Raw genomic sequence first — 13,727 nt, 5'->3', positions numbered from 1 at the left:
CACCCACATGCCCTGTCTCATTGTAACATTGCTATCTGCTAGCCCTGCCCCAACAAACCAATCTACATCTCTTCTCTTCCTTATATTTCTTCCTTCAGACATTATCCCACTCCCCAAACCTATCCTCACAGCCCTGTTCCTCTGTATCATTGCTATCCAATAGCCACCCCTGACTCTATATATACCCAGGTTTGTGCCACTCAATCCCCACCTCTGCACCATTTAATCATGTTTCCTTTGCAATTCCCTGCCACTTATATAATGGCGTTCAAGCATCAATCGTATATCCTGACTTGCCAGCTCTTGTCAAAACCATCCAACCCAGAACTGCATGGAAAACAGGTGCTAAATGATGATGATGATGATGACATATGTTTAAATTTATATATGTAGGCAAAAAAAAAAAAAAAAATGTGTGTGTGCAGGTCTTTGTGTTTTGCTTTCCACCACCGCTTATAAACAATTGTCAATTTATTTATGTCTCCGCAACTTAGAGGGATGGAATAAGTACTCGACTTAAAAATAACGACTAGGGGCGATTTGATCGACTATAACTTCCAAAACGATGCTCCAGCATCGATGCAAACCAATGACTGATACATGAAGAGAATACAAGAATATAATATATACTAATATATACTTTTGTTATTTACACCACCTGTCCTCGTCTGTTGTTATTATTTGTATATTCTCCCATATATATATATGCACACACGCACATGCATTTATTCACTTGTACTTTTCTTGACGATATTGTATATTAAAACGTAACAAAAATTTATCGCCATGCATATCTACAACCCGACACCATTGCACAGGTACACGCTTACAAGAATTATACATGTTCCAAGTACTCAACTGTAGTTCAAGAAATGACCAGTAGACACTGTTATCTGCGATAGATTGAAGTGTTATCTATTCAATACGTTTGTGTCAAAGTTCTTTTTTTTTATTATCTAAAATGGTTTCCTGTATGTAAATTGTTAGTATATTCCTGAAAGGGGTATTTAATAAATTCGATACTGTGCTTTTGATAAAGTTCATTTAAATAAAACAAACTATTACATATTTGTTTCATATTAATTAAATAATTGTTTAATTAATAATTCTGCTTTTCGGTGTCTAACTATGACGTCATTTTCGCTGTGATGTCGGGTGCATGCCGGTGAGTGAACTCCCTTGGATTGCCGTTCTCTAATCTTCGATGCAGGGACGCCAGAGAGAATTTGGCGCAAGTTTGTCTTAAGTTTACAATTTACTTTTGGTGCCATTTCGTCTTGTAGCCACGTCATGTCGAACAATGTTGACCAACAGGTAAGTAGCAATTAATACAATGACTGCACTATGAAAAGAACCAGCCATTAGAGTGTCGTTATACGTATTAGGATAATAAGTGCTGTTCAGATAAAGACACGCACTGCTTTCCCACTTGGCCATGTGTTGGTAAAAGATCCTCAATGCAATTAAGACAGCATGTTAATATAACAAGCTTTGTTTAATTGAGAACTTGTTAATTAATGTAGGACCATCTGTTATATATATATAGCTTACATATATACATAAGGAGCTGCGACTCTATTAGTCTTTTGTGTCTCTTTACAATGGAAATCATTTGGAAATATAAAAAGGAAAACGAAATACTCAACGAAATGAGTAAAAAAATTCAATTTAAGACATTTTAAAGATTGTTTCAATTAGGATTTTTATTTACATTGCATAAATAACGAAATCCTTATTTAAACTAGACATTATTATGTGTTAGAGGAAAAACAAAAAAGCACATGCGACTGGCTCATTTAAAAAAAAAATATTTGTCATTATTTTCTGTTTTGTAAATATTTTATAAGTAAATATTAATTTACTGTCACACAGGTATAAACAAATGTCTCTAGGCATACAAAGTGCTTTTTGTTTTCCAAATCTTGATCGATACTTTTTATTATCTGATCAGTTTGATTGGATTATAAAAATAATTAGGATAACTGCAATAGTTATCAATAATAGTAATTAGGATAAACCAGGATATGATCCCTTTATAGTGGATAACCCTCACCTGATAACGGTGTGCCTTTTGAATTAATTTAAAGAAAGCACACATCAAAATTTCGATATCTAAATTTTAATTCTTTATTTAAAAAAGGGGATTCATGTTTTATATGTTTTTTTTTTTTCAAAGTATCAAATTCTTTTATTCATAAGATCAGATATTTATCCTCATTCAACCATAAAATATATTAAATTCTTTAGCGAGTTGAGGAGCTTCCATATGGAAAGGTGTCTAGTAGCTTTATCATCGCAATACGTTGACAAAAGTCTTTGTTTTCATGTTGTAACGTTTCCGTAGAATTCGATTTAAAGATTCCAGTCATTGATATAATTAATGCCCAGGAGTGATTGACAACAAACCAAAAGAAATGCAGATGGTTAAGTATATATGATTGGAAATATTATTTTCCATAAATTTAATAGCACATTTTACGATGTATTGATAATTATCAATATTCAATCTCTGAATGCCAAGCAGAAAATAGTGCAGTTCTTGTACTTACTTACCATGACCCTTCCAGAGAACGCGTTCGAACAGGAGTAATTTGGAATAAAGAATTAATCGCAAAAAATCGATTGAATCCGTTCAGTATCGTTCAGATGACAGAGTAAAGACATATTTCCATATATTCATATATTATATATCTTATCTATGAAGAACTTCCACACCAGCCATAGCAATATAGTTACGTCCCTTACACCACTCCACGTGATTTTTCGGTCCATAGTTACCAATGGCTAACCAAGAAGGCGACTGCATCGTAGAATCTTTTCTGAGAATTATGAAAACAGAGAAAGATTAAATATGCTATAATTCTTATAGCTATGGCCTCAGCATTCGAGGGAGCCTTTATATCAGAAGTGGAGAGATTCTCGCTCACATTTAAATTTTGAAACGGCTCATTGACAAATTCTCTAAAAGTTCGATAGAAAAACACTTTTTAAACCTAAAAGATCAACGCATTACTCATAAAGTTAAGATTGTTTATCTCATCTCAGATGCATCTCAATAGGTTCTTATAAATTTGTAATTTCAGCCCTTTCTGTCACCTCCCCCCATTTCTGCTATATATGTTCGCTCGACTAGCTAGAAATAGCAGCCAAATTTCTTCATGTTGGTGCTACGGAAATGTCTTTTTAAAAAGGAAGAGCTTATTTGTTGACAGAAATAGTAAGCTGGTGGACTAGATATCTGACAGCAATTAATTTGCCCGAATTTAAATTAAAACTTTTTTGTCATCCTCCTGAATACGGGAGCCTGTTCATTTGGCTATACTCAACTCCAATTCTATTGGGTTGGTGCACGATTGTTGCGGCTTTTTTACAACAAAATTTTATTCAACAAAAACAATGACAACATTTAACAAAAACATCTTTAAATGATGGTCTGACCGTCTGCTAAGCAAATCGGAAGCAGTAATTGAAGTAGATGGTGAATATACCCCGGAATAATCATTTAAAGATGTTTTTATTACGTGCAGTTATTGTTTTTGCTGAATAAAATTTGTTGAAAAAAAAGCCGCAGTAATTATGCACCAACCCAATATAAGCGATCTTATCTCGACTGTCTGAAAGTCTGTTGAGGCTTTTTTTTCTTTCCTGACTTGGAGACCTAAAGACCTTTAAGGTTTCATTGTCAAAAATAATTTGACTCTGGTTTATATCGATATTGGTAAAAATACACTAAATCAGTCCCATCAAGATTTGAACTCAGAATGTAGCCTTCAAACGTTTACTCTGACGCTTCACTGTTTCTACTTTCTTATCATTACACTAATTAATAATAGTCAATTTAATTAGCCTTAATTATATATTTTACATATGTATGTATATACCCACCCTCATATGCTGGGTAGCCCAACCCATGCCAGCATGGGAAATTGACGTTAAATGATAACTGATGAGTATCTGGGTAAAAGTTATCTCCCACTTAATCGAGGGGGCTCTTTCCTTCCCTTCTTTTTCTGTTTTGTAACTTATATGGCGACCGCTGGTGGCACAAAAATATAATTTTAAAAAAAGGGAGTGGGGAGAAACACATCCAGTACACAGTGCAAAGTGGTTGATGTTAGGAATGGCATGCAGTTGTAGAAATCATGTCAAAAGTGACATTGGAGCCCAATGCAATCCTGAGGCTTGCAGGATCTTGTTAAGTGAGGCTGTGTGGTAAGTAGCTTGCTTACCAACCACATGGTTTCAAATTCAGTCTCACTGTGTGGCATCTTGGGTAAGTGTCTTCTACTATAGCCTTGGGCTGTTCAAAGCCTTGTGAGTGGATTTGGTAGATGGAAACTGAAAGAAGCCCGTCATATATATATATATATATATATATATATATATATATATATATATATATATATGGATGTATTTGTGTGTCTGTGCTTGTCCACCCCCCCACCATTGCTTGACAATTGATGTGAGTGTGTTTACGCCCCTGTAACTTAGCAGTTCGGCAAAAGTGATTGATAGAATAAATACTACGCTTACAAAGAGTAAGTCCTGGGGTCAGTTTCTTTGACTAAAGGTGGTGCTCCATCATGGCCACTGTCAAATGACTGAAACCAGCGAAAGAATAAAAGAGTTTATAAATAAATCAACTTTGTCATCATTAAACTTGTGTTTGGAACATAACTGAAGAAAAGCTACAAACCCCAAGATTCCAAGTTCGATTCCAGACAGTGACCTGAATAATAATAATAGTAATAATAATAATAATAATAGTGATAATATTGAAAAATACCTTTGAATGAGAACCAGGTGTTGTAAATGATTTTCTTTCTTCTCTTTTAGGTAGCAGCTTTCAAAGAAAAGTTGAAAACAGATGTAAGCTGTTTTTTTATTTCTTTGATTATTTTTCTGTTTTTAATTTGTCACTTTACAAATAAGAGTAGGCATAGTTGTGTGTTAAAAAGTTTGCTTCCCAACCATGTGGTTCCAGGTTCAGTCCCACCGTGTAGCACCTTGGGCAAGTGTCTTCTACTCTAGCCTCGAGCCAACCAAAGCCTTGTGAGTAGATTCGGTTGACGGAAACTGAAAGAAGCCCATCGTATGTGTGTGTCTGTGTTTGTCCCCCACCACTGCTTAACAACTGGTGTTGGTGTGTTTACCTCCCTGTAACTTAGTGGTTTGACAAAAGAGACCGACACAATAAGTACCAGGTTTTTAAAAAAATGTATTCTTCAAGGTGGTGCTCCAGCATGGCTGCAGTCTTATAACTGAAATGAGTAAAAGGTAAAAGATTGCTGACCACCATTGTTGGTGGTCAGCAAGGTAAAACACATTATTGTTTTAGCCTACTTCAGTTGCCCCCATATCGTCCTATACCAGTGGTTCCCAGCCTTACTCTGCAGACCCCTGGCAGTCTGCAAAGGTAGTACCAGGGATCTGTGAACATGTGGTGTGCCAATTCGTATTTGTTACAAACGCTGTTTCTGTCTCTCATAAATAAACCTTTAATGCCATTATGGCTATGCTGCTCTGTGTTTATATTTTGTGCCAAAATTAGAAATATTTTTATGATGGGCTGAAAGAGAAAATGCAATGCAGTTTCATTGCATTATTTTCCCTCTGAATTGGTATTCGCTCAGTCCCCTTTCATTTATCTTTTGTTATTGATAAAATTGGTCGACCTATTTGATTGTTTACTCTCCTGAAATGCATGGCCTGGTGGTCAATGTGAGAAATCATCATCACCACTACCACCACCATCATTGTTGTTATTGTTGCTGCTGTTGTTAAGGTGGCGAGCTAGCAGAATCGTTAGCGTGCAAGACAAAGAATTTTGTCCTTTTCCATGTTCTGAGTTCAAATTCCACTGAGGTTAACTTTCCCTTTTCCTCCTTCCAGGGTCAATGAAATAAGCACCAATTGAGCACTGGGGTCAGTGGAATTGACCAATACTGTCTCCTGGAATTTCAGGCCTTGTGCCTTTAGTAAAAGGAATTAGTATTATTAGTGCTTGTGCTATGTAAAAAGCACCCAGTACACTCTGTAAAGTGTTTGGGCATTAGGAAGGGCATCAGAAACCAGAACAGACAAATGGAGCCTGGTGCACCCTCAGCCTTCCCAGCTCCTGTCAAACCATCCAACCCATGCCAGCATGGAAAAACAAATGTTAAATGATGATGATGGTGATTAGTAATGGTGATGAGCTGTCAGAATCCTTATTGCATTGAAGAAAATGCTTCTCGGTAATTCTTTTGGCTCTTTACATTCTGAGTTCAAATGCTGCCAAGCTCGTCTTTGTCCTTCATCCTTTTGAGGTTGATAAAATAACTTACCAGTCAATTACTGGGCTCCGTGTAATTAACTTGCCCTTCCCCTCAAAATCTCTGGCCCTCTACCTTTAGTAGAAACAATTAGTAGTAGTAGTAATACTACTATGTTATTGAAGATGTGCTGCATTCCTTTTAAATATTTCCTGCTTGTTAATTCAAGTTTCAACAAATATAAAAAAGAAAATGATTTTTCTGTTTTTTCTAAACGTTTTTTCCAGGGTGAAGTTCTCATCAAAGATGTCTTTCCGCGGAAGGTTGTGGAATTGGACAATTTATTCAAAACATTAACATTAGAACGAGTAAACGACATCCATTGTGACTTGAATGTCCCTGTACCAGATCCTGTGTTGGTTGAAGATTTGGTCAGTAACATTCTTAGCTCTCCAAGCTTTCTCCATTGAAAGATTTTTAGATTTCTGTTCCATTTCCACAATGACTCGACAGATTTTCTTCCATCTCTTTCTTCTCTTTTTTTTTTACTTTATCTAATGTTCTTTTTTTCTTTCTTTTTAGAAGTTTTTAGAGGAGTTAGAAATATTTAAAATTATTTAAAAAATTTAATTCATTTCTTGTATGATCACATCTCCTCAGATGTGTTCATGAGAAGAATAGAAACTATTGTGAATTGCACTGTTGAATAAGTTTTAAAGAATATTATTCACACATAATTATGACAATTAAATTTACTCTTGAAGTCTTGTACTGCAAGGTGTGTCTTTAATACAAGGTCTGATCAAAGACTCCGACACACACCAATTCTTTGCCATTTAATCTCCTACAAAATAGTTTCCTTCTGAAGCTACACATTTTGTCCAATTTTAACTTTTGTCTTTTTTAAATCTTTTATCCTTCTTTCAACCACCCTAAACACCATGCAGTGCTTTCTTCTTTCTCTTCATTTATTTCCTGTTTACTTCCACCCATGAACTTCTCTCTCTCTCTCTCTCTCTCTCTTTACCCTAACCCTAACATTCTTATCTTTGTCCTCTTCCTCTTTCCACCCTTTTATTATTCTCCACACTGCATCAAGTTCTCCATTTTTTTGTTGCTTTCTTTCTTTAACCCTTTCGCATTTAAACTGGCAGCCATACGTTCAAGCCAGCTAGATCCCAGCCTCTTCCACTACAATGTCATTCTAAAAATAATCACATCATTGGAACCTTGAAGCTATGAGATTATGCACGATTAATTCAAAACAATGGGAATAAATAAGCATTGTGTTAGCTAGAAGAATAATCTAAATGCTAAAGGGTTAACGAGCCATTTATGTCTTTCTTCGTTACACTCACTATTTCTCTGTCCTCTCTTTTTGTAGCCATCAAAGAAGAGACGTCTGGATCAGAACCATGCAAATCTTGATAATGGTAAGTTGATTTGTCAGGGCAAAATAGACCAAAATTGTATTTTTTGTTTTGTTTTTGTTTCATTGTTTAATTGTGATATTTTGTTGTTGTTTCACTCTGGGTCAGCTATGTAAAGAATAAGTTTATGATAAAAAGCACTCCAGCCATGACGTTTCGTCTTTTTTGTAGATCTATAACTGCACTGTCCAGTATGGCCTTTGTTTAAAAAATGTTTTTTTTTTGTTACAAGAGCAGGATATTATTTAAATGGGATTTGGCTGCTGTTTCTTGTAAGTTGGGTGACCATGTAGAGCAGTGAAATTTAGAGAAAGAATAAAATCTTGTACTGATTATACCTGTATTTTAATTAACTCAAATTAATGTACCTCATCATGAAAAGTGACAAAATTGTTGGTAGTTGACATCTGGGATAATTTTAGTAACGGATCAAACAGGCAAGATGCAGTTGATGTTTATCCATAATGTTATTGCTTTTACACCTGTTAATTAAATTTACCTGCCCGTAAAAGTCAAATTTAATCTGCAAGATCAGCTAAAGTTACATAACTATAATCCACTGGCATATAAGCATCCATTGACAAAATTTCAAATCTTTATGTAAAAAATTAACAAAGTTACAAGCAAATATTGTGGACATCCCTCTTGAATTAGAATAATTCAAAATAACATGAACAAAAAAGCATTACATTTAACACTAAAGGGTTAAATTGTTGCAAAAAGGAACGACACATGCAGTTTTAAATATTGTAAGAAGATGGGATGGTCATGGCTGGATTACTTTTAATTTCAAATCTGCTCAATCAGAGTCAACTAGTTGAAAAACAACTTTCAGACTAAAACCAAAACCAGAAAATTTTTTAAATGGAAAGATGACCAATTTTTTGTAATATTTGTTGATATTGTTTTCCAGTTCAAGGTTCAATGGTGTTGTGTCTTCCACAAGGTAGTATTCCCACAAATAAAGAAATCTCTCATCTAATCCAGACATTGAAACCCATCATTAGACAGCTCGTTGATCACACTAATATGGTAAGCTTGCTTTCTCTCTTATTATTTATTCATTAGCTTCATATTATTATCTACTTCTTTAAACAGACTGGGGTCTTAGTCTCATTTTAACCCTTTGCCTGTCTAAGGTATTTTTGTAAGGTAGTTCTTAATGTCCATTGTTTGTTTTCATACTTCTAGTTAACCTTTGTTTCTTATGTTTTGAGTAATATAGAGTTTTCCTTTCATAAGTCCCAAGTTCCTTTGGTTTAAAAGAATTGGGAATATGTATTATATATATGATGCAGGGACATCAGGGAAATATGTGTTGTGTATCACAAGAGATACACAGGACAGGCAAAGGGTTAAAACAGTCACCAAATCTCCCTCACTTACATCTTTAAATAAATACTGGGGGTCAATCTATTCAACTAAAAATTCTTCAAGGTGGTGCCCCAGCATGGCCACAGTCTAATGACTAAAACAAGTAAAAAAAAAATATAAGATATTTGTAAGATTGTGTTGTTTATATTTTGTTTATACCTGGTCTGAATGTTCAATTTGAGTTACCCTTATTTAAACCTATTCTTTTTTTCTTTCCAGTTAAAAATGTGGATTTCTTTTCTCATCCCCAAAATTGAAGATGGCAACAACTTTGGTGTGTCCATTCAGGTAGAGTCAATCACTCAAATGTATGTGTATGGTGAGAGAGAGAGAGAGAGAGACACACACAAAATGTATACACTTCTCGAGATGTATGATGGTCTTTGGATATATATATATATATATATTTTTAAAGTATATATATATATATATATATATATATATTTTTAAAGTATATATATATATATATATATTTTTAAAGTATATATATAACTGAAAAAATATACTAGAGCAGCACTTAAATGTTCCATCTGTCGCCCGCTGTTTTAACTGTTGAAGTGCTTCGTCACTTGCAAATATTAGTATTTGGTTTGAATCATCCGTCCTGCTGTCATACTTTAAAAACGTCTCATCATTGTCAAGGTTGGAGTATTCCTACCTTGGAATGGAAAACCCAGGATTTGTAAGAGGGGTGTCAGGATAGTTGGAATCCGCTTGCCTCCAACGTCTAATATTCCTATTAAGCTGTGCAAACGGAGGTATTTGTGACAATGTACAGTTGTTTAAAATCTGAACTTCACCAGTGATAACTGAGCAAGGGGCACCTCGAGATGAAATAGACTTCACTTTAATATTTGAAACTCTTATCCTTGCATTTACCTCTGCAGCAGTTGAAGCAAGATTATAGATTCCAGTGTTCTTCAGCTCTTTAGACTTTTCATCTGTTTGAAGTCTCACCTTGCACACACAATTTTCGCACCTCCAGTATATCTTCAATCCATCTGCATTCTGCTTATTTTTTGTGTATATATTGAAAACTAGATTAAGAGCATGTCTGTCTGTGGAGTGCTCAGCCATTTGCATGTTAATGTCCTGAACAGGCTGCTCCATTGCTGGGATCAACTGGAACCCTCATCGTTGTAACCGACAGAATACCAGAGTGGTTGGTATCTCATTTGCTTTGTCTTTGGTAGAAAACAAATCAACTTTAAGTGAGCAAACCTATGACCAAAGACAATCAATCCATGACCATCCCATCTCTGTTTAAGGATAGTGTATCTAGATTATATAATCTTGGATATGCACCTTCCATTTTTAAAATGGTGGGATATTTCTCAGGTGTAGTGACCAAACAATTCTTTATGGTTCTGAGTCTTGTAACACTGAAATGAAACATGATGGAGGATGGGGAAGACCTTGACTTTGAAGAAATGAATGAAGTCTACTACATCCATTGAGTAATTTTTCATTCTAAATTCATTTACATACACAAACACACACATTTCATTTCCCGTGGTCTAATTTGTCTCTATTGAGAGTTACAAAATAATTAATTCTTGTTTAAAACACTTTCAGGAAGATACTTTGGCTGAGGCGAGACAAGTTGAAACAGAATCTGCTTCTTATCTGGAAATGATTTCACGCTATTTTGTAACTCGAGCAAAATTGGTGTCAAAAGTTGCTAAGTATCCTCACATAGTAAGTACAATCTTCGTTCAAACTTTTCAGGTGCGAAACTGCATTAGCCCCCCCCCCCCCCCCAAGACTTTATAAGAGGTGTTGAAAGTGTCGTCCTTTGTTTTCAATACCCAAGTTGACTCTTTCTACACATGTTTTGAAACAAATCTTGGATGAAAAATTTCCCTGCAGAGAGACTCTTTGAACACCTTGTATATAATAAATACATTTAGATATTTCCTTGTCAGTTGTTGGTTGTAGTTTCTACAGAAATTGGTTTGTCTACTTCAATCAAGATGCTTTGCTTTTCCAGGATGATTACCGGCAATCAGTACGAGAGCTAGATGAGAAGGAGTACATCAGCCTGCGTCTCATGACCTGTGAACTCAGAAACCACTATGTAAGTCTTGCTTCCCAACCACATGGTTCTGGGTTCAGTCCCACTGAGTGACACTTTGGTAAATGTTTTATTCTACAGGCTCAGGCCCACCAAAGCCTTGTGAATGGATTGGTTGACAGAAACTGAAAAAGCCTGTTGTGTGTTTGTGTTTGTGTCTGTTTGTCCCCAGGCCATCATTTGACAACTGATATTGGTGTGTTTATGTTCCCATGACTTAGCGGTTTGGCAAAGAGTCTGATAGAATAAGTACTAGGCTTACAAAGAATAAGTCAGGTTGATATCTGCGACTAAAATCCCTTTAAGGTGGTGCTCTAGCATGGCTGCAGTTAAATGACTGAAACAAGTAACACAATAACAGAATAAAGCCTTGTGAATGGGTTTCGTCAACAGAAACTGGCAGAAGCCTGTGTGTGCTTGTCTCTCACCACTGCTGACAACTGGTGTTTATATCTCTGTAACTTAGCGGTTTGGTGAAAAAGACTGACAGAATAGGTACCAAGCTTAGAAAAAAGCAAAAGAAGCACTGGGGTTGATTTATTGAACTGAAATTCTTGAAAGCGGTGCTCCAGCATGGCCGCAGTATAGTGATTGGAACAAGTAAAAGATCTGTGCAGATTGTTGTAATGTTGGCCATTTGAAGGCATCTTTTCCCCGTCTACTTTTTGTTAATTTATTGCTGCTGCACATCTGTCGTGTACAAAATCTGGTCCAACAATTTGATGGCCCCTTTCTAAAGCATTTCCTTTGTCCTTGTAACACTTGACCAAAATGCTGTTCTGCCAGGCATTAGGTTTGTCCCTGTGGGAAAACTCATTTAAATAAAAGGGCTGGGAACCACTGTGATAGGCTGTGGTTAGCTTACACTTGGTCACTTTGGCTTATCACAGATTCACTCCATTTGTAATCTTCCTGACAGTCTCTGTTCTGATTCTGTTGACTGCAGGGGACTTTGAAAAAATTTCAATGGCTGCGTTAACATTGATAGCACACCTTATGAGTTTAATTAAATTATTAGATTTCTCAACAGCACAAGGAACAAATATAGACGAAATAACAAAATAATTAGTAATTCATAACCCTTTGTCATCGCTTTCCATGTTTGTTTTCAGTGTTGGCATGGTTGGAACAAGTCTATTGTGTTGCATTTTATTATTTTTTCTTCTTGATTTAGTTGTAGCTGCTTTGTTTTTCATCAACAGCCAAAAGCTGTAAACTGTTGGTCTACAAAAACCTATCATTGGCATTGATTGGTTGTCTGGAATTATGAATGAACCAGTGACAGACAAGGCTAACCACACTCCGACTTCTGCAATCTAGCGATGCTTAATAGGCCGATATAATTAGTTCAAAATGCCAAGATGGTAGAGAGAGAGAGAGAGAGAGAGAGACCTAGTTGCTTAACTTTTATCTAAGGGTGTGAATTGAGGGAGATTTGGTTGTTGATGTAGTATTTTGATGGATCAGATAGGAGTTGTGTTGTTGGTGCATAAATTATGTAATGTAACGTTAAAACATTGTTGTTGTCTCCCTTTATTTGCAGGCATCTTTACACGATGTTGTCATGAAGAATATTGAGAAAATCAAGAAACCACGTTCAGCCAATGCAGAGAATCTCTATTAAAACTTCATATGTTCTCAGTCTTAAACAAAATATTTACAAAAAAAAAAAAAAAAAGAGAAAAAGTCAAAAAACTGAGATAAGAAATACCTACATTCCGGGTTTAGTTACCTTTTTTAATATTCTATTTCAACTATTTTTAAGATATTTTTTTCTCAAAAAACAAATATTTAAGGCCATTTAAAAAACAAAAAAAAGAGAAGAAATAATGACATCAGTTTAATTAAATCAAATTTAAACAATAGCCCATACCAAAAAAACACAACCTAAATATCATAAAACATTAAAATGTTAAGGAATTGGTCAAACCTCCATATTTCCCTGCCACCACCAGTTTTGTTGTCTTCTTTTATCTCATTTTTTGACATTCTTCTTCAAATATCAGCTCACTTGGTATCTCGAATGTCGCTTGTTTGCCCAGAATGAGTTTGGGAAACAAAGGGCTCAGGATCAGGAAAAAAGGGAGCAGCAATTAATGCCAACTTGCATGCTTCTGTTTCATATCTAAGAATAAAGCTGCCAATTTTTTTTATTTTTTTCTTCTCATTTTATAGCTTGTCTTTTTCGTTTTCATTCTTGTGTGTGTGTGAGATAATCTCATCATAATCTCTTATGTCTCTTTTCCATGCTCAATGGACAATGAATGGCCACTTGCAATGGACATTGGTCCACCTCCAGCAGAGCCACACTCTAACACCTCAACTGTATAAAACAACAAACAAAAATCACGAATCTGATATTAATAGAGCTTCTTTCGTTATTATTTTTTGATAAGCCTTGAGGCTATTTGTGACATCACTGCCTGAATAGGCAATGATATTGTATATATATTGTTGGGAGATTCAGCTGTTATGTTGCTGCTGAACATCTGTCACTGAGGAACTCATTGCAGGGTGAAATCATGTAATCTGACATTTCTGACCCGTAGCTGTCGGTTCTCGTCTGTCAAGGATATAATTACGAGTGTTTTTATG

At 35.4% G+C, this 13,727-nt stretch overlaps 1 protein-coding gene across 2 annotated transcripts; it reads left to right on the top strand.

The window, feature by feature from the left end:
• Nucleotides 1–1,124: 1,124 nt before the first annotated feature.
• LOC106872566 (proteasome activator complex subunit 3) lies at nucleotides 1,125–13,304 on the top strand. 2 transcript variants are annotated; one of them, XM_014919597.3, is made up of 9 exons: nucleotides 1,125–1,314; nucleotides 4,837–4,869; nucleotides 6,542–6,685; nucleotides 7,639–7,687; nucleotides 8,598–8,716; nucleotides 9,278–9,346; nucleotides 10,634–10,756; nucleotides 11,049–11,135; nucleotides 12,676–13,304. In XM_014919597.3, the coding sequence occupies exons 1-9, from the start codon at nucleotides 1,291–1,293 to the stop codon at nucleotides 12,754–12,756; spliced, it is 729 nt and encodes a 242-aa protein (XP_014775083.1). In that variant the 5' UTR covers nucleotides 1,125–1,290; the 3' UTR covers nucleotides 12,757–13,304. The 2 variants fall into 2 exon arrangements, with proteins under 2 accessions (XP_014775083.1, XP_014775084.1); XM_014919598.3 differs by lacking the exon at nucleotides 4,837–4,869 and having other exon boundaries at nucleotides 1,146–1,314.
• Nucleotides 13,305–13,727: the final 423 nt, after the last annotated feature.

The sequence above is a fragment of the Octopus bimaculoides genome, chromosome 9 (assembly GCF_046866305.1).
Source record: "Octopus bimaculoides isolate indiv1 chromosome 9, ASM4686630v1, whole genome shotgun sequence".
Lineage (NCBI taxonomy): Eukaryota > Metazoa > Mollusca > Cephalopoda > Octopoda > Octopodidae > Octopus > Octopus bimaculoides.
This window is presented reverse-complemented; position numbering and strand designations above follow the sequence as displayed.

What these genes read in the sequence shown, in the direction of transcription:
- LOC106872566 (XM_014919597.3), top strand. Translation starts at nt 1,291, where the DNA reads ATGTCGAACAATGTTGACCAACAG. An exon ending in CTGTGTTGGTTGAAGATTTG is followed by an intron (nt 6,686 to 7,638) that starts GTCAGTAACATT and finishes CTCTTTTTGTAG; the next exon opens with CCATCAAAGAAGAGACGTCT. An exon ending in TTGCTAAGTATCCTCACATA is followed by an intron (nt 10,757 to 11,048) that starts GTAAGTACAATC and finishes TTGCTTTTCCAG; the next exon opens with GATGATTACCGGCAATCAGT.